This window comes from Tinamus guttatus, unplaced genomic scaffold (genome assembly GCF_059628265.1).
Source record: "Tinamus guttatus ecotype Peru unplaced genomic scaffold, ASM5962826v1 Tinamus_guttatus_pri_ptg000110l, whole genome shotgun sequence".
NCBI lineage: Eukaryota > Metazoa > Chordata > Aves > Tinamiformes > Tinamidae > Tinamus > Tinamus guttatus.
The window spans coordinates 17,919-42,374 of NW_028288644.1; the positions used below are offsets into that span (position 1 = coordinate 17,919).

At 39.8% G+C, this 24,456-nt stretch overlaps 1 protein-coding gene across 1 annotated transcript in view; it reads right to left on the bottom strand.

Moving 5' to 3' along the window:
- The window catches only part of LPAR1 (lysophosphatidic acid receptor 1), a 76,178-nt gene that overhangs the window by 16,006 nt on the left and 35,716 nt on the right, over positions 1-24,456 (bottom strand). The window contains exon 3 of the mRNA XM_088521008.1: positions 19,837-20,584. Coding sequence (XP_088377134.1) covers positions 19,837-20,584 — 748 coding nt within the window. The remainder of the gene's footprint in view (positions 1-19,836; positions 20,585-24,456) is intronic.

The window sequence follows — 24,456 nt, forward strand, 5'->3', positions numbered from 1 at the left end:
CTGTAGGAGAAGTCCATGCCTGCAGCTGCTTTTCTTTAAAACGCAGGCCTTGTGGCCTGGAGATTGATCACAGCTGTGTCTCAAATATTAGACTCCCAAACCAAACAGCACAACAAGCTCTGCTGGATTCTTACTTGTTGCTCTGTAAACTATCTGGTCAAGAGAATAACAAGATTTTCTGTGTGAGTTACCTTCTCAGAGATGCAAGAAAGGAGGGACTCAGCTGCTTGTTCCTCCTCCAATATTAATCAGCATTCTTTTGTTTTTTTCTGGTAACCTAGCTACATCACAAGTGTTTTTACTAATGTAGGAGCGCTCACTCTGCTTCAAAGATGTCTGAACCCCAGTACTGTATCTGTGCTACACTAGTGCTCACTTTACCTGCATATGAACAGGGGGTTGGGAACATGGTAATAACCAGAGAGGTTTTTAGGACTGACCTACTGCTTGTTTGAAGATGAACAATCTTTTCTGCTTTTCCAAGCACCTACTTTCCTAAAAACACTAATTGCTTGTGCTCTTTACCACTGGCTAGGTATACTCCTCAAGGGACATCACAGAGGGTGCCTGCAAGACTGTTGATCTTCAGCTCTTATGTTTCTAAAGGTGAAATGTTGGCATATGAAATAAGGCTGAGCTTAGGCTAGAGGTGCATAGGAGATAACACAGTCTGCGCAGCACAAAGTCTTCATTTCCCGCCACTTTAATAGGCATTTGACCAATATTAACTATGAAGCAGGATGAGAGCTTTGCACAGCCCTCAGCATTTGGAAGCCAGCTGAGAAAGTTGTGCCAATAACTTCCGTGCTTCAGTTCATGAAACAACTCTTCTGGTTGTGACTTTGCTGCCCCTTGTAAAGGAGGTAGCCACCTGTCCCTGTATTTTACTGGTGCAGTTTACATACATAGCTTGCTCTTCTGCTTCCCAACATGGGAACAACAAGGTGGGAAAACCCACCACAGTGACTGTGCTGCAAGGGCATGCAGCCCTGGAGAGGGAAGGATGGAGATAGGGGCAGTGGTGGGAGCACCACTGGATTTCCTTCTCCTCCAAACCTTCCCAGAAACTCTGAGTTTGACCACAGCTGCTCTGTCCCCAGCAGCTCATAAACAAGATCACAAAATCTTTCTTTCTTTTTTCTGCCAAATTGGCCAAGGAAGGACCCTGGAGATTAAAGCCTGTTACAATCGCCCAAGAACTGGTGGTCAGTGCTCTGCACTTTACAACATCTGCCTATAAATGAAACTTACTGGGAAAAAAAAGAAGTAAAAAATAAGGCTACCTAATTGAGCTAGCTTGGATGCTTCTCAACTTCTCTTTATTCTGCATCGCAGATAGTACCTATATGCATCAGAGTCACTTTGGGTAAGAGTTCAAGATTAATGTTAGAGAATATAGAGCACAGCTCTCCAGCTTCAGCCACAGCTATCAGACTGCTGCTAGCAGCATGTCTGAGTTCAATATTGCTATGACCCAAGCATTTTGAGCAGAAAACTCTGTAGTTTGGGGTGGAAGCACTAAGGTTCAGGCAAGAACAAACACACTGCAAAACAAGAAAATGAGTTTGTCAGTAGCATGTAGTATGCACTAACAGCATGCTTTGAGATGAGCTGCAAGATGATCACGTAGGCAGAGGTGGCTGTATTAATATCTGAAAGAGCTCTGCGTATCAACACGCTGGACACGTTAGGTGTTTACAGATGCAATTTAAACTTAAGTATTTTTCCCAGGAAAGTTTTGTGGAAGAATAAAATACATTTAAGAAAAAGAGTTATTTACAACAGAAAAGGCCCACTGGTGACCTCTTACCTCTCTAACCTTCTCCCTAGCTGTACTTTCTGAATTTGTGATAAGTATTACTATGAAAAGTTATCCCATGAAGCCAGAATCACAACAAGAGTATGAACTATTTCCTTCCTGTGCTGAGTAATCAGAAGTACAAACTTGCTGACAAAACCATTCCTTGCTACAATTTTTAGATAATTCTTCTAGGAACATTTAGATTTCAAGGATCAGCAACATGCTAACTGGGGAGAAGGGAAGGAGCTTAAATTAAGGAATTTTATATTGATGGTAATGTCTCTGTGGTTTATTCAGCATAGTCTTTCTTCTCAAAAAGTGTGCTATTATTATCACAGAGCTAGGAATATTTAATGACTCTGTTGCATGGCATTCATGTTGCTCGGCCTAAAGCACATCCAAATGGCTTCTTTTTTCATTCTGAGGAGTGGTGAAAGCAAAAATATCCAAGCCCTTCCATACTAAGAGAAGTGCTGATACCTTCTGGGCACTGCAATGAAAGTGGGTTTTGCTGGAAGAAAATGTGCCCTGAAGCAGCCAGAGTAGTAGAGAGAAATGACCACACAGGACTCAGCAGTCCTGCAGGCCTTGGGGAGAGCTCACAGAGAGCCACCCCACTGTAACTTCTGCTGGCATCACAGAGATAGATCCTTTTGATCCAAAAACTCTTGTCCATTGCAAGCACAGCCACATCACAACCTAAACCTGCTACCTCAGCAACTTATTCTGGCTCACAGGTACAAGCAGAATTTGAGGACTTGTTTTCACAATAAAGACCCCAGTCTACACAGAGAAAGCAGTGCATATGACAACACATAAACTAGCACTAAAAGTGTTTTTCCAAGTATTTGTAGTAGTTCTGAAACAATGCAAAACTGGAGGCAGTTCCTGTTAATAAACTACATGCAGACCAAGGACACAGTTATCCTCAGCTCTTGAGAATTATGAACTCTAAGCCAGTCCTGGAGCAGAGCTGATTTTGCCACAAATACGGTAACTGTGCAACGCTGCTTAAAATAATTAGGGATTTCCTGGAATAACCTCACCCAAAGAATGCAAACTTCAGTACTCGTACAAACACACTTTAATCTCTAATGATGAAAGCGATCTACAACAAACCTTCTGTCCTAAATTTGAGAACAAATCATATACGGAGCAAGTTACCAAGTAACTAAATATTTTCAGATGTTTCTGTTACACGTCTCTCATACTTCTACAGGAAGTTACTGAAAGTAGTTTAGAAGCTCTAACAGCTCTTCAAAATGTTGGCAATGTGCCTGTCTTTTCCAGGCACCTTTTTTTTTTTTACTATTATTATTATTTCTGGAGCATTAAAGATAGAGGTGTTTAAACAATGAAAAAATGCATGTAGACCCCCTCTTTTTTTTTTGGCAAAAGTAGTTAATCCATGTCACAGAAGTGGAGGAGATGGCTTCAAGATGTAGCGATATCCATCTTTTGCTACACAGATATACAAAGCACAGGCAGAGCTCCACTGCACCACTCTGCTGCAAATATCTGCCTGCACAACTGCACATGGTCAGATTTACAGACAAGTATTAGAGGACCCTAACGCTTATGATGTACACTGTACTAAGACTACTTTTTTGGCAGTAAAAAACTAACTCTTTAAAACAGTACCAGAAGCCTTCTGCTTGTACCTGCACTTCTTTATGTTGGTGTTGTCATTTGTCTTTTTCGAAAATCCAAAGGGATACCCCTTAAAATGCTACATCCAGCAGAAATTTATCTTTGTTTTTCAAGGCAACAGCACCAAAAAGACGCAGTGGACTTAGACTTCAAATAAAAAAACCCAGATGTCAAAGGTTTGCTATAAAAACTTCCAACTGCACTATATCGTATTTTAGGCAATATAGTATTTTAGGAAGTCCTTTTTGTTACCTGAGTATCATCATTCACTTGTGTAGCATGCAATGAAGAGATCCCATGGATGACACCTTCCAAGATAATCTCTGCTGAATCAAGGATACTTTTTGATAAACAGGACAGAGCTTATGGATGTGGTAAACTACTCTTAAGACTTCTAAAAGAAAAGTTAAGTGAGTATGAGGAAAAAAGCCTGTTAATGTATTATGCCTGAAGTTTCAATATAATGTATATAACGGGTGACGTTTTATTTCACCTCTTTTTTTTTTTTTTAAGATAAAGGCCAGGTTTTAACATCTGGTCCATGGACCTGCTGAGATTTCACTCACACACATGGTGAAATTCTGGTGTTAACAAAGGAAAATCCAAGACTCGTCTTTCAACCAGTTCTGGAATCAGTTCCTTCCATAGCTTTAATATAGAGAATTAGCAATTTGAGGCACACTGTCATACACTCTGTGACCTCAAAAACTGGCTGGACTCAGGTTGAGCATTGCTCCCAAAGGGCAATACTTTAAAAGGTAGCATTCCTTTCTGGAGCAAGTCTTGACTGGTCCTTGTCTTTGTGTAATTTACTTCTTCATTTTTCAGTGTCCTCCTTTCAGTGTCATGAGATCCTTGGTTTAGGAACTGGGAAGACACGATAACAGGAGGGAGTGTTCAGAAAAATCTATTTGGCGTTAGGCTTTGCAGAGCAGTGAAGAAGGTTGATGGTCCTCCTAGAACAAGCATGAACTGAGAGAGCCTGGAGGACTCAGAGAGAAAGAACATCTGGGCTATGAGTTTACCAAGGCAAGGAGCCTGAACAAAGAGCTAATATCATCAGCCACAGTAATGAAATCAGTGCTGACAAATGGTGGAGCTCAGCAAGGCTAATTAGCTTTATTTAATCCCACTGGCATGGCACACACAAGCACCCCCAGGCCTGGCTCATGCTTGACCCTTTGTACCTGCCATGCCAGCTCCTTGCCAACTTGCAAGACCACCAGAGATGTTTTTAAACACTATTCATGACGATCAGCACACTGGGAATGCATTCTTAATTAAACAAGTTTTTTTTTTTTTTTCTGAAATGGGAGGCCCAAAGGAACCACGATCCAAAAAACGCTGGCACCTGGCACGAATTATGGGAACTTCTTAAGTAGACTGTAATGCAACAAATCACATAAATCAATAGGGAAAAACAGAAATACTAAAATAGGCAAAACCAAACCCCTTAGATTTGTGAGTATATTCACCAGTGAAAGAACTATAAGTGGCATGTAATAATTTCTGTGAAAGACTACAAATACCAACAGACCACTAGCAAAAGTATCTGAGTACACATGTTCACAACAAATGTTTACCTGCCGAGACTCACAGGCAAAGATATTCAGTATTCCTCCCAAATAGCTAGTTCACTTCTACAGACGGAGAGAAAAATCAGGAGGACTCATCGATGAAAATTTAAGACGACTAATTCTAACCCTTCCAGGTGAAAGTCACATTTTCAAAAGTAATGGGTGAACTGAACTGTGTAATAGCCCTCAAAGAGTCTTAGGCGTTCAAAAATTCTTTTGAAAGTGATCGTCTTGCAAATAGACTGTAGGTTACAAAACTAGTGATTTCAGCAAAAAATGAAAAAAAAATCAAAAAATTTCAAGCATTGAAACAATTTAGCAAAAACATATTGGATTACAAGTTCCCTTTCAATAAGCATACTTGCTTGTAAAATCAAAATCCACATCCATAAAAGAAACTAACAGGCTAAATCCTGAATGTATATTTTTGATAACTATCAGTTCAGTTTGATCTGCTCTTATTGTTTAAATGAATCTGTATCTAATGCACACTGGATAAAACAAAGAACTGGATGCCGCTGGCGATTAATACTTCCTCTATTTCACAATCTGGTTCCAGAATCTGGAGGAAAAAGCATCCTGCTCATCTTCCAGGATTAAAGCACTATATGCTGCACATTTTTGCCTGTAACAAAGGTGTGCAGTGAGGCAGCCACATTTGATTTCATGGAGGGAGTACTGGAAACATTTTCATTGCTACTCCACGTGCTCAGCTCCAGCTCAAAGCCACCAGAGATGGGACCCACCAACATTGCAGAGCAGCTGGCTTCAGCAGTTATCTTTAGTGAAGGACCGCTTTTTAATCCACATGGAGCACAGCAGTTGTACAGCCTATCAAGCAGTGCGCATTCCCATTTGCTTTTTTTCAACCAGCAGCAGCAATGCAAATGACAGTGTTGCAAGATATCCCCAGATGAATCTCTCTGCCTGGCAGAGCAACGTCAATCCACAATACGTTGAGAAGGCAGAGCTGGCTCACGTGGTTGAGCATCGGCAGCAGACAAGGATTGAGCAGGTCCCTGTGCCCTGCACTTGATCATCGCTGCCGGGATGGCTTTCCAGGAAAGAAGTTCACAAAAACCTCCCTTAAGGCTGGGGCCCAGGATAGTTCCTCATGCTGTCTCCCAGATTAATGGTCTTTCAGGCTGTCCACATCTCCTCTCTGTAACTGTAGGGCCGACAAGTTTTCTCAACAAAGATTTCATTAAGACCACAGCATGCCTGAAAAAGAAAAATGACCTCCTTCCCCTCCCCAATCCCTGTACCATCCTGTCTTCACAAAGGGTTAAACCCTGAAGGACGCCTTATATACTGCCCCTGGAACAAAAGCATAGCAAGTGAAAAGCCTCACTTTCCATTTCCCTACATTACATAACCAGCACATATATTAACATGAAGAAAAAGATCTCATTAAGGAACAAAGAATACATTCCTCTGTCATATAATGCAAGAGATACTTTGAACAGTTTTTTTGTTGTTGTTGTTGACATAAAGGCATAATTATTCATGGATAATCAGACAAGTTCCAGAAACGACACCAACCACGGTAATAAATGCTGATCTTTCATGTACTTTAGAATCCACACAATATACCAGTTTCTGTGACCAAGGAATTACATTTCTTTCGTTCTGATTTAACTAATTATTTCCCTGTCAGCTTCAGAGTAAGAATTTTAGTTAGAATATTTACAGGGAAGTGATTTTTATGTTTCCTAAGTGCACCTAGCTATGTACTGGGATAGAGGAAAAAAAGTTAAATACTTAACTGTATGCTTCAAATTGAATTTGATAATAGTCAACCTCTTAAACACAACATTACATAAATTAAAAATGAATCAATATATTTCTTTATTTTATTTCTAAAAAATCTCTTCTTCATGCTATGGTCAACTTACAGACTTTTTAGTTTTTAAGTCTTGTGCATCAATCCTTGTATCCAACACTCACATTTAGATCAGAAGCACCCTCAGTAACCCACTGGTGCCTGTGTGACCTTTCATTGATTTCCAGCACCACAACTTACATTTTAGGTCACTTCTAGGAAGTCAGTATGAAAAGCATCTTCCATGAACAGCAACTTGTCATGGTACGTGGATCCCTCTCAATGCAAATCTTTATTTATTTATTTATTTCAACATATTTCATACCCGCAACTGAGGTAGCTTAAAAGTTTTATGTGCTGTTAATTTATTTACTAGATGGAGTTTTTGGCTTATTTATGGCATAAGCTCCAGAGCCTACAGCAGAAGGGTAGCTGACCAAGCAAGCCTTTTGCTATTCATAGATAATGTATAAAACACAAAGTATGAATAGCCTACACGTCAGACACTCAAGTATGAATTAGTTTGAAAGTTAGAATGGAGATTCAAATCTGAACTAACTAAATCGCAGACCATCACCTCTCTATTTCCATCACAGATAATAAACAAAATAAATTTTCTCATTCTGACATGTAGGATTAAAGACTACAATATCCAAGAACAGCAGTAGGACTGCTTCATTACATTCACCCCTTGCCTCCAGGTAGAATAAAAGCCTCTTGTTTCCTCAGATGCTTCCTCCACAGAGCATGAATGTCAATTTTCTGAAGCTGCAAACAGTTAACAAGTGTTTGGAAAGTTCAAAAGGCAGCGCAAACAAGAACTGCAAGAAATATGTATCAGCTGCCTTTGTGTGCAGCAGCATGTAAACAAAAGAGCTGCTGGGGAGGGGAGACTGGGTTCAGGTTTTCACTGTAGCCATTATCAGGAAAACCATCCCTCAAGGAAGCTTTCGATTAGTAAGTTGAAGGGTTAAATGTCTCTCTGTTAGTATTGCTTCAGAAATCAACCACTGGAAACAAGTAATATGCTAAAACTTTTTTTTCCTCATAGGATAGGAGGGCAAAAATCTAAGACTTACTTAATATTCTTTGACTTTCTTCCATGCAATCCCTTTTTTTTTTTTTGCTTGGGCAAATACCTTCTTACATGTAAATCAGGGCCTATAATATCGTTGCCGTTTTCCATCTGCATGACAAAAGCAGAGGAACTTCTTCTGGAATGACAACCAGTTAGTGCTGAACTCACGTACCTGGGACAGTCTTATTTCTGCAGTTCACCCCACCAAGGCTGGCAGTACCTGGATGACCAAGCCTGAAATGCAGGTAGGAGCGGGACACAGGGATTTACTTTAAACTCCTACTGTCCCAAAAGCATCTATAGAAAAAGGAACTAGGGCCCTAGTTCCCTACAAACCCTACAAACTAAACAGTACAGTAAAGCCCACCAAAGCTAACATCAGTAAATCCATAAATATTTAAAAGGTCAGTATGTTTTAGGAGGGGAAGGTCTGCTTTGCAGGTCTGCCAACTCAAGGTAGTTTTTATATTACAAATTTTATAATTCCACTCTGACCTATACAAGCAGGGGTTAGGAACACCAAACACAAACTCACCCTACCTTACAGAGTGTAGTACTAGCAAAACTGAATTGCTGCACCTTTCTGTTACCAGAAATAACAGGCTCTTTCAGCATCTCCCTTGTTTCCCTGAGCATGAGGCTTTCTCGAGTCTAGAATTAAACTACCTCTTTTACCTATCCCTTTTGCAAACTAAATGAGAGAAGGGGTTGAAATCCACATGATCTGAAGATAACAGCTTCTTACTGTGTATTGAAAGAAATACATTTCCTCACAAAACTGCCATATCTAGAAGGCAGACATTTCATTATCTTAAGTACTTACCCAAATTTGCGGCTATGAGAGTAAACTTTTAACTGTAACCTGTCTTTATCAAGAGTAGAACTTGTAGCATTAATTGCTGATTTGGAGGAACGACATGATTGATTTTACAACACAGCTATCAGTCAGATACTATGTTTTGCACTGCATGTCAGATAAACCAGAAATCATCCTGTTTCTCTGCAGTTCACTTTAAGCTTTGAAATGACACTTTTTTGATAAACATGTAGAAGTCTTTCCTCGAAATCCATGGGGGCTAACTGCAAGTGCAGTGGTGTCAGCACTGGTGCAGGCTTCCCTGGGCAGCCAGTAACACAGACTGGCACTGGGAGGCACTGGGTGCCCAATGCTGTACCCCAGCTGTGTTACTGCAACTGCTTGGGTCCAGGTGCATAAGTGCAATTTGCACTGTGCCCTTCTTGTTATGGAACTAGGTCATAGTTATGGCAGATAATCTCACACTAAATATCACTGAATATCGGTCATTTTCATATTTACCAAAGGTAAACAAGTCAATAAATAAACAAAACATGAGCCAACTAATCCAGCTATGTCTCTAAAGCCACATAGCATTTTGTTAAAATTTCTTTCAGTTTTGCTTCTACTAGCCACTCTTTTAAATTCTAGTTTGTTTAACGAAAGCAGACAGCATTTGTTTATACTAACATGTAATACATTTTTATAGTTCTCCTCTCTAAAAAGTCACCCAAGCAAATGCCTCTCCACATTATTCATTGTATTTCTAGAAAAAACAGTAAGTCAGCACTTAAGAGCAACTTCAAATGATGAAAGAAGAGAATAATCAATGCCATATGTAAGGACAAGTTCTTGCTGAGGTTACATCAATATCAGAAGATGAGAACCAGCTCCTCAGACTCTTCAGAGAACAAGGAAGGTACTGAGTCCAGGAAGGGGTTTTCATGAAGAGGGGGTAAAAGGCAGGAGCTGGACGGCCTTTCCTGCCTGAAATAGCTAAATTCCCTCTTTCTGCTTTAGGAGAAACTTAGTATTTGAAGAGGGAAGCTACCTCTGATATTTTAGGAGTCCTTGCTTACCTATGGTTATACTATCAAGTTCATATTACGGTACCAGTCATTTATTAAAGGCAAAAAACCACAAGTAGACAGAAACACACACACACACAAAGAACTTTTCTTTCACTTTCCTCATTTATTAGCAGTAATTTCTTGGCTCTTAGGACTATTATGTAGCACTTTTAGCACTAAAATTATTATTTCCAACTACTGCAAGACACAGGTGGTATTCTCCTAACAACAGCCTCCAACAGCAGACAGACCTTTGGCAGCTATGTCTAGCACAACTTTATAGACTAAAATTTCAGAATTTATGTTCACTGTATTCACGTATTTCAAAGCACTTGCCCCTGGTTGTCTGATTAGCTCCTGTTCACTGGTAGGTTTACATACTGGAACCTGAGATTTTCTACACCGAGACTTACTTACCGAGTCTCTACCAAGGCTTACCACAGTTCACCAGTGTAAGTCAAGCACAAGCACAAATATCCGTGAATGAAAAAGTTCAAACAGAGAAAAGAAATGCTTCAAGCTCAACAACTGATGTCACTGTTTTTGAAGTCTTGTGACATTCCACGCAAACTCATATTCCTTTTTGCTTTCCTGTATTATTTTTTGGTCTCTTTCGGATCATGTTTTTTTGACCTTTCTCACCATACAGGATAATGAAGCAAATAAAGGGACACGTTTCAAGGAAAGTTGAGTTGCTGATGAGTCCACACCTTCTGAAGTAGCAGCTGTGGGAAGCAGGAGGGAAGAGGGGAGACCCAACGCATACCCACCAGCAACCACCACCAGCCTTGCCACCAGGCTGAGCTGTGGTGCAGCAGTCCTCACATCCTCATAGCAAGAACAGGCACCATTTGCTCTTCTGCAAAGATCTGATTTTAGCAGCAGCACGTCCCTGCAGACCCATAGCTATATGTCCTCTTCTGGAACACTAAGACACATCAATCTTCTGTTTACAAGGATGCCTGACAAACATCTTAGGTAAGCTCCACCTAAGCTATAGAGTCCTGCTTAGAGCTTGGTAGAGAGTTTTCTGTTTATGAAAATACTGATCACTCCAGCAGTGGTCTGGGTACAGCAACACTGTTATTTTTTACTGTATTTTTGTAATTGCCCATTCCTCCTAATGGAAAGCAGAGACATCCTTTGACCAGGGTATCACTCCTGCTTCCTTGCAAGGGGGAAAGAGAAGCTGTTAAAAACCCAACAGCTGCTCTCAAGCTTGAAGGACAAGCATTATGGAAAGGGTACTGCGCACTCAGGACCACCAGCAAACAAAATCAGGGCAAGTGCTCCTGTGGCCACAGATCAACTCAGTGCCAACACCTCCTCTGCCTGTTTTCTCCATGAAAAATTGCACAGAGATTGGGGATTTTTGCTGCTGTTACTGATTCAAGTGTCTGAGTGTCAAGTGTCAAGTGTTCATCATCTGTGTAAGTTTGTGAAAGAAACTTACTCCTGGCAAGGCTGTGGAAAAAAGTTAAAAGACATTTGGAAGAAGATGGTATCTCTGAGGTCAACAGCACGTCCAGCTCCTTGAAATAGGAAGCTGCACTTCTAATAAAACCAGGGAAAAAAAAAAAAAAGGCTTGGAATCTCATTCATACTCAGGGTCAAAAGACACTAAAAAACCTAAGCTGTTTCCTTTAACACATTTTTCATATTAAGACTAAAACGATGGAGACACAACGGCTATTGTTTGAAGGCTAATAGTCATTGTTAGCTATTTCCTAGCTTACTAAACAGGAGAAAGCCAGCCACTATATTTTGGATTTCTCAGCAAACATTTCTAAGAATTTCATACTTTGATATGAGGAGCCACATTTTCACTGAAACTTTAATGAGAGAATTTTGCATTTACTGTTATGTTTTCTTGTATTCATGGAATAGCCTAGATAAATTGCCGAGAACACTTACTTGCACTGTTCATGTAAAACGAAACAACACCAGGACACCACTCCTCCTCTCCCACAAAGTAGTCTCTTGTTCTAGATGTTTTCCACTGCTGGAAACAAATGATTGTTCAATGCCTCACTGAATACAGTTGTGCAATGTGACAAGTTAACAGCTGGCATTTTTGTTCACACAGCTTCTGAAGCTGTGTGATCTAGCTGTAAATTTGGCCTTGCTGTCCAAGTGGAGCACTGGGAAGAGTTTCCCCGCATACAGGATAGGCAAATGGTGTCTTAAAGATCAGAATACAAGCCAGTGGCTAAACAAGGATGTACCCCAGATTGCAAGCCTTTTGCTTTAAAAGAGTAAATGCTTTCTGCAAAACATAAATGCTATCTTACAGAAAGACATTTTGTGAAAACCTTATGTGCCCCTTCTAAAGTATGGATATCTTCATGCTCAAAAAAAAATCTGTTCAAGAGTACAAGATCACTGGCTTTTAGCCATGTGCAGAGACTTCACATGCAGATCTTCTTGTACACACTGAATTTCTTTTTTTTTTTTTTTAATTGGCAACAAGTTCTACCCTGGGCCTTCAGCTTTTCTTTTCTTTTTTTTTTTTCATAGTGGTTCTGCATTCTGGAAAATCTCCCACAAACAGGTCTCTCTCCAGATAATTCAGAGAAGCCCAGGCTAACAAATAAACCTGGCTATATCTCTGCTAAACTGGAGAAAGTGAGATATGGTACTAATTCATTTTTATTTAGTGCGGATTTTCACTAAGTGAATTTCAATTCTTAACCAGCAGTTTGTTATTTCACCTGGATCCAAGGGAGAAGGTTGTTTTCTACTGCTTGGGGGCAAGGATGTGTTTTCCCAATCCTATTATTCATAAAGAAAAGTAAAAATTAATTCCCTTGGCTGAGAAGAAGCTGTTCAAAGAAATTCATTTTTAGAGGTCTTTTCAACACAAGAGACAACCTATGCAAACAATTCCAAGAATCTTTATCAAAAGCTAAACACAAAGTACAAACCAAAAATTGCTCAAAGTTTATCCATAGCTTGCTCTTCCTGGAAGAATCCAGAGAGTTTTCATTTACCCTTAGAATTTATTCCTTCTCTGAAAAGGTAATATATTATTACTGAAGTTAAGGGAAAGAATTTTATTAAACACAGCATCATTTCCACATATGTGAAGGAATGGACTTTCTAGAGGGATTTTCTGCCTTCCAAAATAAAATAAAACAAAACCACATTTCTGCCTTGGGAAATTATGGAAGTTCCTCAAAGCCCAGTTTCAAAGGATCCTAAATGAAAATAAATAACACTTATTCTCAACTGAAGGGGGAAAGAGGGGCAAACTTCCAAATGGTTTCCCCAGGGAGAAGCAATGCTTTACACAGGGATGCCTGGAATACTTTAGAAAGAAGATCTTTACCAAGGACATGGCAGCTTTATCTGAGGATGCTATCGATTTCATTGGAGAGGCAGTGAAGAAATTAAGCAAAACACTTATAACCAGATCAGTATACCCAAGCAGATGCAGGCTTTCATGTCCATCACCTGAAACACCTTTTCATGTTCAGACATGAAAACTCATTTTTTGTTACTGAATCAAAATGATTTCAGATTAAAATCCTCTAATATACGCAGAAATCTGAAGACCTACATTTTCTTTGACCTACTTGCAGGCTGAACAAGCACAGACTTTTTTTTTTTAAGTCACTTCTGAAATGCCATATGGCACATGGCAAAAAAAGAAAAATTATCCTTTGTAAGGTATAACAGGGTATCTTGGAACCTGACCCCACACCCAAACTGTAGGTGTTCTCTATTTTTCTGAGTGGGAGCTTCAGCTTACTGCTCGTAAAGACTTCTTTCAATAAGAAAACATAAAAAGTCAAAGTCATTCTTTTTCAAGCAAAAGGAAATCTTATGGGATTTAAATGAAGACTTCACTCCTTCATTGAAATACCTGATGACAGAGTTTTAAAGTTTTGCAGGCATACTACAGCTTTGAAAGCACCTACTATGAACTGTTTTCTTCCCATACCGTGGTAATGAGAATTAATCTTAAAAACTGACATGTGTTCCATTTAGGCTGTAGTCATTGGCTGAAATCTCCCAGTTTACTCAACTGTGGGTTAAATTCACAGTTTGTGCGCTTTTAAAATACACTTATCTAAAAACACCACGACTGCACATACTGCACCCTGTGTTTTAGAACAGAAAGTCATTGACGGTCAGACTCCTATTGCCAGTGCCAGTTCCAGAGTTTATTGCCCTGTTTTTCCTTTAGGACTAAATCAATACACAAGCGACATGACTGTGACGTGGGGGTCAGACAGGGTTGGTAACTTTGAACAAGCCCTTCGTACTGTAACCCTGTTTTTATGGTTTCTCTTGCCCCTACTACTAGAGAAGAAGCTGTAAAATGTGCCATCGCCTCATCTCACTCCTCAATTAAATTCACTAAGGAGAACACAGTAACAGTAAGGAAAAAACAATAATAATAGAGAAAAAAATAACTGGTAGCTACTTCTTTCCCATCTGTGCCACAACTGTTGCACGGAACAGCATCTTCAAGCTAAAATGACATGCTCATTTACAATAATCTCAGGAAAAAATGCTGCACAAGTTTTCAGGGGCCGCTATGCCAGCAGAACCCTGAGAAGCCTGGCTCCTAGGGGGACAGGATGGACAGGGTGGAAGTTGTCACATCCTAGTGAGGGGGCACTGAGTTAAATCCTTGCCTCTCTGAAACATCCTGGTATCAATAACAGGACCAATGTTTACTTCGGACTATCAGAACAACTTTCTATAGACAGGGAAGCTGTACTGAAGTTTAAGCACATCCATAACCAAGCTCTGTCTAGACAACATCAATCTTCAGCACTGCACAGGACCACTTATTTGGTAGCTGACAAAACACAGTTAATATAGCTTAGCTATGTCAGTGCCTCTAAGATTTGGGGCTCAGTGAAACCAGGCCACGTTGGGTAACTACCCGACACAATTTCAGTGTATTGAAATAAAGACACGCAACATCGAAGTAGCAGTACAATTCATGTTCGTTTTACTTGGTAGGGAATCTAATATTCTTAATACATGAAGCGAAGAAGACAGGAAAAGATGCAGACTGCATGTCATTTACGAAAGAGACAGCGCAAACATTGAAAGCATCTTTTAAAAATGTGCCCTCAGAATGCTTCATATTTTTCATCTGTGAAAGAAATGCTGCATATCAACCAACTGCCCAGAAAGGTCACAAGTTAATATAGTGCATTTTATTTGCGTTAACTGTCTCACTGAAGCATAAATTAAAACTCCATGCACTTCCAGAGGTTTTTTTTTCTCTTCTTTCTGTCCCTCTTTGCTACCTAATTGTGAAAGAAAAGCTACAAAAGTACAAAAACAAATCTCTCCTGCAATTCATAACTATGTCAAAAAGAAAAAAAAAAAAAAAAAAGCTGTTACTGAGCAGTTCCACCCTTACAGATGTTTATACTGAACTTCCAGATGTTTTTCTTGCATTTATTGCTTCATTATAATGAGCAAGAGATTGTCTTCAAACACAGTGAGACTCCTTTAAACCAAAACAGTTTATATAAATGAACCTTCATTTTTTTTTTTAAGTCAGTGCCCATATTTATTTCCAAATCTTACAGATTAAACCACAGTCTTACAAACAAAAGAGGATGGTTTTACAGGCAGGAAAGGCCTAAGGATCTTACCCTTAGAGTTCCTGGGAACTGGAAAAGTAGACAGGAATTCTTTTTTTCTCCCTACATCCTGGGGTTCGCAAAGGTGCTCAACTCAATAGTCATGTCTCGTTTTGGCCAAACACTATTGGTTTTGGTAAAACACTAGAGGTTTTACCATGACATCCTTAAACAGCTGTTAGATATTGCTAATTCCAAGTTTTTGAAACAAAAGTGCATTTGCCCCAACATTCAAAGTTCAGCTTCTCCACTAGGAAGAACAACTTAACTTTACCTTTAAACACAAGTCACAAGTAACATGGATAGCTGACAAAGGGGAGGATGAGAGAGAAGACACCAACTTTAAACTGCTATGTTTCTGCATGTTCCTTTGCTTATTTAAATTTAACAAATAATAGTGGTGAGAAGCAAAGTGGCACTGAGATTCAAGCCAACAGGGTACAATTTTATGGTAATTGTGGTATACAGATCAATTCTGCCCATGTCCCAGTGCAAAAGAAAGGCACGTTCTAGAGAAAAGAGTTTTATGTTCTTTGTTATATTCAAAAGATTTCAAAAGGAGCCCTGTTACAGGAAAAAGAGCTCAACTATGAAATCACTTCCTTCTGTTTAAAATATTTTACTCAAGGAGAAAAAAAAACAAAAGGGCATGAAAAAGAAAAAAAAAAATCTGTTCTCCACTTCTGACTTGGTTGTAGGGTTCAATATCCTATGAGCTCTGTGGGATGACGCAGTGTGCCAGATCCCGACCGCTCCAGCCAGAGCGTCAAGCTGCCCTAGTCATTAGCTGGACAATGAGCCCTTATGAGAGGCCATTGGCTTCCCCTGCACACAAGCTGACAGCATCACCATGGGGAGAGGGTTTTTCCTCCCCCTTTCGCAGCGGCTCTTGTCCCCATGAAACAAGGCAGCAAGGCATGGGGAAGGCAGGCAGTGTTAGGCAACTAGCAAACAAGAAGCTCTTGTGTTAATTTCTGCCCTCTCCAGCTCCATGGAAAGTGCAGAGTGGATAAAGAAGGGGGAAAAGATGAGGATCTGCATTCACGAGTGAGGCTCTGCTTCTGAGTACAATTAGCAAGTTAACAACTTTGGAAAGGTCAGTTCATGTCCGTTTAAAAGTAAATCAAATAGTACATGGTTGTTCGAACTATAGTGGGAGTTACTTACGAGTGAGCAGCATTTTAACACATACTACAAAGAGGACTACTTTGCTTTTCTCTGTGAACGGTACAGGTTCACTTAGCCTCACGTCTCCTGTCTTTGGTGCCCAAAGTACTCTCTCTCTCCCCTTTAAAACAAAATGCCTCCTTTTGGCAAAGGGGCCTGATATATACCAGCTTCCTTCCCCATACAGTTGCTGGCCATCAGTGAGAGGACAGGAAGTCTTAGGAATAAACTGAAACATTTCCTTTCCCCTCTCCCTTCTGTAAAAAGTTCTTCCTCAAAGGATTATGTATTATCCTTAAACAGGGCAAGGTTCTTCTACCCTGTATTACTGAATTTCATTAATGCAAACAAACAAACAAACAAACAAAAACCAAATAAATAAATGCAATAGCATTCAGCAGGCTTCTGCTAAGAGAGACCCAGCTTTCCTGCCTTTCCCCACCTCCTTTGCAAGAAGGCATTCAAGAAACAACACTTGAATTTGAAAACACTTGAAAACAAATCTTTGTCTCTTGAAAATGTTAAACCAGACTTGTAAGCAGATTTTGGGCAGTAGACGAGCACGATGTTACACATTGATCAACAGGCTAACTGTACTGTGTACTCCATCCAGAGACATCTCCTAAACAGAGCTCTCAAGTGATGTTTTTAAAAACAAAAAATAACTCCCCATATTCAGTAATACAGGAGAGTACTTATCTTGCTGATCACAACCAGTGAGATTGCCTTGCTGATCAGCTGGCAGTCAGTATAGCATCCTGATGTATGAAAACTTAGCATCACAAGGTGATGCAGATGCTTCTACTTCTTAGATACAGGCTGTTATTCTAAAAGCTGTTTTCCTGCCCTCTTTATCTTGCAGCTGAGTGTCACAGGTGACATGGAGATGAAAATATTGCTACTTCTTTATTGTGCAGTTGCAGTACTAGGTGAAACGAAGTGTGTGTTCTGAAACACCTTCGAGCCGAAAAAGGCCTTGCAAAACTGGTTAATTGAAGCTAAAAAAAGAATCATTTTAGTCTATGTCTCTATGACTTAACTTCTCCAACCAAAAGACACAGCTGTCTTCAATCAACTTCTCTCCAAAGCAACACTGAAGTAGAAGGCAAACTGTCCGGATAAGAAGAGGTAAAGAAAAGAAAAAAAACTCTGACCAACCTCGAAGGCCACATGCCTCAGAAGCTCAGAGGTTTATTTGCTGTCCTTCTGCAGATCTAGATCCAAAAAAAGGATGAAGAATGTGGCTGTCTGGCAGTTCTTCTATTTTCTTCAAACTCTAGTCAACAGATTTAATAAAACAGCACATTCCCTCTCCCTATAAATAATAACTTATGTCGATTAGAAGAGGTGCCAAGGTAGAATGTGTGCAAAACCCGATGAGTAAATTTAATTGCACCTGCAACAAACAAACAAACCTTACTAAAGTAATCTAAATGAGAGATTCAAGCTGTTACTGAACTCCATCAGCAGTTCAATTTGAGTCACCAGTAGTCTGAATAATGCTACTTAACCTCCAGAGTTGTTCCACTGTTTCCAGGGCAGTATTAGGGAAAATCTTCATGTTCTATGCATGTACACCTCTAGTTCTGTGACCACACTGGGTCCAACATATCTTCTCTGCTCCTAACAACAGGAAAAAACTGCACAGTGACCAGCTATATTTCCAAGTGCACACATACTTCTGAGTTTTAGTTTAGTTTTATTTATGTACTCCTGCTCTATAAAGCATAGTCAAAGTACCCACTATTTCCCCTTGCTCTTTTTGTTTGTTTGTTTGGTCTTTAAGGTCTGAATCAGTCATTAACTTCACAGGATATATCCCAATGCTGTATGTATTGCATGAACAGCAATGGATCCATTTACTAAAAAGTCTGCAAAACCTGTTTTCTTTTTTTTTTCAAAACTTTTTGTCTATTTTGCACAGATAACCATGGAGATAGGAAAACGCAGATTTCATCTATTTTGCACAGATAACCATGGAGATAGGAAAAGGCAGATTTCCAAATCACCAGGCAGCCAAGAGAGACTTTGCTTAGCACTCTATATAGTCCCCCACAAAACCGAAGTAGTTACGCTTTTCCTGAAGAGACATGTAAGAACATATCATCAATGGCTGAGCAATTTAGTCTACACAGTTCATACTCTGATGAAAAAGGCAAAATGCTCCAAACTAAAGCAGAAGTTGCTACACTAAATCAGGGGTCTGTAACTACCTTGTCTTGTTTGTGCAGACAGTTAACTGCTAGAAAGCACAAGCCACGGTGCAAAGCCATAAATATCAGGATGGCAATGCAAGAATGAAGGTAAAGTTTTTATCTTGGCAGAAGGGAAGCATCACCATTTAACTAGGGCTAGCATCCCAAGAGACTTGGGTAGTGTGCCAGTGCAATGCGGAGCTGGGAACACTGCTTGGGACAGAGAGACAACCAGCATCATCCCTGGCTTCCTGCCACTCACTGTTTGCAACAACAAAGAGCAGAACAAACTGCATGGAAAATCACCAGGGGATGGTGCACAAAATCCAGACTGTGCTTTTGCACAAGAAAACTGAGAGTATGAGAGCAATATGGGGCACTAGAGACAGCCACAGAAGAGAGGAACCCACCGACTTCAAAATGCATCAAGGCATTCGCCTCATGTTCTCTTCCATAGCCTGAAGCTTAAGGACCTCTTCAGCATGATGCCAAAGTACACCAATATCTGCCATGTTATCTTTCTGCATTAGCAAGTTAATAGATATTAACATCTGTTACACATTATTGCAGAGACCTGCGCTAAACGCAAAGGCAGTTCTGTTTAACACAGGAAATCTTTTTATCAATAACCTCTAGTCTTTAATTTTCTCCATATAGCCTGAATACACTCATAAAATATTTTGAGTGGCAAAACTAGTACTTAAATAGTGTAGTTGGAGCCTCCCCTGTATTAAGACTGTAGCCATTTAGCTTCTTTAAAGGTAAAGAGGTGTGTACAGGTTGCCACAATGGATTTTAAATCTCTGTTGATGCGAAAGACTCTTATACCTCGAGGGCCTTGTTCTTCACCAGTTGATGAAGTACTGCCTGAAGTACTGCTTTAATTCGCAATTCCAAAATTAATCTTAATTGCAGCATTGAATATTCACACATTGGGAGTTCTTACTGTCCCTCTCTGCCTCTAGTACCTTGAGATGCTGCTGACCTGCCTGAAGTTGACATACATTACTGAAATCAACTAATAAGCAACAGAAGGGGAAAAACATGGAGGATAAAATAAGTACTTACCAAGTACAATGACCACGGTCTTCAGGAGACTCATCATGGTATCCCGATTCCTGCGGGGTCCAGAACTGTGTCTGGACATTCTCATAGTCCTCTGGCGGACATACCCAAAGATATGAGCATATAGAACCACCATGACCACAAAAGTGACCAGGTTGAAAATAGCCCAGAAGACCAGGTAGGAGTCACTATAGAGCGGTGCCATGTTGGAGCAGTGAGTGATATCACAAATGCAATTCCAGCCAACGCTTGGTATGGCACCCATTACAATGGCCATTGTCCAGATAACAACAATTACGACCACCACTCGACGGTTGCTCATCCGAGTATGTAGCTGCATGCGGAAGACGGTAATGTGCCGCTCAATAGCGATGGCCAACAAGTTGGCTACAGAGGCTGTCAGGCTAGTGTCAATGAGACCCTGACGAAGCAGCCAGGTACTTACAGTCAGTCTTCTAGTATTGGGTCCTGTGTTAAACATTAAGTAAAAGTAGGCTAGGCCTGCAAAAAAATCTGCAGCAGCCAAGTTGGCCATTAAGTAATAAATAGGAAAGTGGAATCGGCGGTTGACATAAATAGCCACCATAACTAAGAGGTTGGCCAGCATTATGAAGATGCAGACAGTAATCCCCAGGCCCATTACAAGCTTGCTGACAGTGTTCCATTCAGTGGCTAGATATTTTCCACTCCGGTTATAAAAGAAGGCAATGGTTTCATTGTAGTAGCACTGTGGTTCACTCATGGCTGTGGACTGAAAGAAGAGGAAAAGAAAAAAGAAAAAAAAAAGACATTAGAACTGGAAACATTCCAGTAACCATACAATTGCTCCTATGGATAAGGCATGCACAGAAAGCAGGGAGAGGCATTGAAGGCAGGAAGAAAATACGCTACAGAGCAAATTTATTTTTTCAGAACAAACAGCATTCCACAACTTGCAAACAATTGGAGGAGGCTAGTAATGAGGCTAGTAGCAACCGGATTAGAAACAACTAGAAATACCTCCATCTGCTCTGGGAATGAGAGTGATTACTGATGTAGTCGTGAACTACATATTAAATGAAAGAACTTCTGGCCAAGCAGACCCACTGAGAAATTCACTTAGATAAATTAAACTCACAATTAGGCATCATCTTGTTTTACTAATGCATTGTTACATACAAGGGTAGTATTTGGCTGTAGTTGTGTTAAAAGAGGAGCTCCCCAAAAAGGAGGAAGTTGACTACATTTCCCAGCAGGTTTTTTGACACATCCAGTTCTCCATCAAGGACATTTCTTGTTCTCCTGCTACATTTAAAAACAGAGAAGCATACCCTAAGTTAAGATTGCCTATATGCTCTAAAACTGTAAATTCCCACGGTCAGTGGTCATTCCTGCTCAAGATCCTAAAGCACCAAGTTTTTCAATGAACAGTAAAAAAAGCATGCTACTATCCTTACAGAAGTGTTCTTCATTTTCCATCAGCCACATTTCTAAAACATAGTTACTTTCCTTTAGCAATGTGTCTTTAACTTACCTGACTTATTTCAATTTGGAGTAGGAGGAACGAGGCAAGGAAAGAGGAATGCAGTTTTTGCCCTAACAGTATTAAAAGCCTCAAACTTTATTTTTTGTATGAAATTTTGTTATGGATATGGCTATGTCAGAAAATACATGATTAATATTCCTTTCAGAGTAGTTTGCTTAGCACTGTTATGGGTGCAACAAACCAGGCCCATATCCCACCAGAACATAAAAAGTTTTGCTTTTTTTCTGTAAAACCCTTGTCTGACAAGAAAATGCTTAATGAGTTTCCTTCATAATTTATCATCAAGTATACAAGGTGGAATTCTCAAAAGGCAAACCTTGCGGCAAATAGGGAAAAAAAAAGATCCCTACAAATGAACAACGTGCTAGTTGCTCGTTTAGCAAGTCTTAACAAAGAGGATTTGGAAAAAAAAATGATGTCAGAAAAACCTCTGGCTAAAGAGACTTTAGGGACGTGGCTTTCAAGGCCAACAAGCCAGTTTTATGGCTGTGGAACTCTGCAGACTGAACGCAAGTTTATATGAAAAGAGGATTAGATTTAAAATCAAAGCAGGCAATAAACGTTAACAAAAGAACAGACCAACAACATTAAAAGATAAGAATCGCGTCCACCAAAGTGAGTAGCCTCTTCTACTTCCATCTTTTAGGAGTGGCCCCAGTTTTTTATGGGGAAAACCTACGGCTAACTTAACTTGGATGCTGAAGCTAATAAGGTATGCAGTAGGGAAAATAGAATTTGCCATTGGACCCAAGTGAAAATGGTATTTGATAAAGATTTCCTGGAAACAACCAAAAGCTGTATTTGTTTGTTTTCATTTGCATCTGTTTGTCAACACACTTAAGCTAATTCTAATAAAGCAATATAGAAAATTCCATATGTATCCTAAATATCTTACATGACAGGTAGATTTGTGTTAAAGAGGAAAATGTCTTTTCAGAATGATTTAAACTCCAACTTGAACCTGGATCAGAAACATTTGCAGACCCAGGATAATAAAAGGCTAGAGCAAATACTGTTTCTCAGCACATTGACTATAAAATTTTTATTGTTCCTCCAGGATAAATAAATTCTTAAGTCTGAAACCTTTCAGTCTTAATTATTTATGAATTTTAAAATGTCCTCCTATGAAGTCTCTGCTCCATAGAAAAACTGATTTACAAGCAATACTTAACAAACGGATATCTAGCAACAAGACATCTGGCTTTAATTCTGTGCTTAAAGACTCTGCGGTCATAATAGGTCAAGTAAAAGAACCCTTAAGGGAGAGAGGAAGTGGCCCTTATAAGATTTGCCAACATCTGCATTAATTATACCCTCATTTTCTGCTCTCTATAGGAATATCTGGATGCAGTGTGGTAGCATGCATTATGCATGAGGTTGGGATTACAAAATCTAGTGGAATTCTGTGATCCTGACAAAATTATATCTTTGTGTATTTACTGGTAGAAATTTTCTTTTCAGATGACTGCTGCCCATATTTAACAATTCTCTCCTCACTGTTTCAGGTATTTCAAATATTTAAAATATGGTGAAATATGGTAGAGTTCACTTTTTTTTTTTTGGACTTTGTTGTACACATAGGCTTAGAATGTAAAATATTCTGGTTTCAAAATATCCTCACCACTATTTTCATACGAGCTCTGAGAGAAAAATATTATAAAACAAATCTTGCTGTGATATGAACTGGTAGGTATGGTGCATTCACCTTTTTCACAAAATGCGAGGCTAATGCTGAGTGTGTGTAATGTACATAATAAACTGCAGTTAGATTTGATAGTTCCAAAACACGACTGCACCTGAGGTACAGCATAAATCTTACTGGCTTCAGTAGTTTTTGAGATACTAGAACACATCACTCCACTTGCAGAAGAGGTTTTACAATATGTTTTCTTTTCAGGGCATGCTAATCTGAAACCTGGTTTCTCCATTAAGAGCAATCTCTTCAATTCCAAAGGAAAGACAAGCATTTAATCACCTCAGCCACACAGGTCTTTGCTCTTGAGGACTAACTTGGAAATTGATTCATGTTTACTACTGCATTTTCAAGACACCACAATAAACAAGCCTACTTGTGACTGAAATAAGCTATAGTTTGTTGACTGTTCAAACAGCAGGTTTTCAGATGGTCAGCTACCTCCGATTTTAGCAGATATCTTAAAGAACAATTTTAACCTCTGAGCATACAGATTACAGTGTAACGCATTTACCCACAATATTGCTGACTGCAAAAGGCCAAGCAAGGGGAAAACAAAACGTATCTGTCAATGCAGAAAGTGTTAGCATATAATAATGACACATGCAAGCAGGCAGACCCTTCCCCTCTGCTGCCTCTGAAAAAAAAGTGGTAGGGAAGTTTATATTGTAATTTCCTGAAGTCTTGTTTAGTGTGTTTCATTGCCCATGCAAGCCAGATGCTCAGTGCCCTGAGATCTACCTCATCCGTTTAGTGTATTTCAGCAGCAGTTTAAAGCAAACTGGGCTGCAATTTGCCCACGTTAACCAAACCTCTAGGACACATTTGTGCAGAAAATGTCTGAATTATAAACTAAACGAGACAGATGAAACAAACTGGAATAGTAGCAGACAAAAATCAAAGTTTCTATTAATCATGGATGGTTTAATTGCCAAGACAGGGTTGTCCCAAAGCAAAGAATAAGCCAACCCTGAGTTCAGCAAGTTAAACTTGGTAAAACATGAGAGCTAGTTATAACTACAACATGGTGCAAGAGGCCATGAAATCTGCACCAGGACTTAATACTCACTATACTTCTGTAGTGAACCTCCAGTCACAGCTTGCCAAGGATGCCAGCTTGGCACAGGCCTTTCGAATTGCTTTCTCCAGTGCTTGTCCTTTGGGCTGCTCTCCAAACACAATAGCTGCCATCTGGCCGTGGTGTGGGACACCACTGGAGTGGAAGTGGGAGAGACTGGGAGGAAGAGCCTGAATAAACTACTCTCCCTCAAGTGTTTCATACTAGAGAAATCTTGCTGTTGCCCCCAAGCTCCTGGCATAGCTTATGAGCAGAGTGAGGTGTTAGCAAACTGTGGATTCAAGGTGTCAAGGGAGGGTGTCGAACAGTCTGTTATCAACTTTTGTT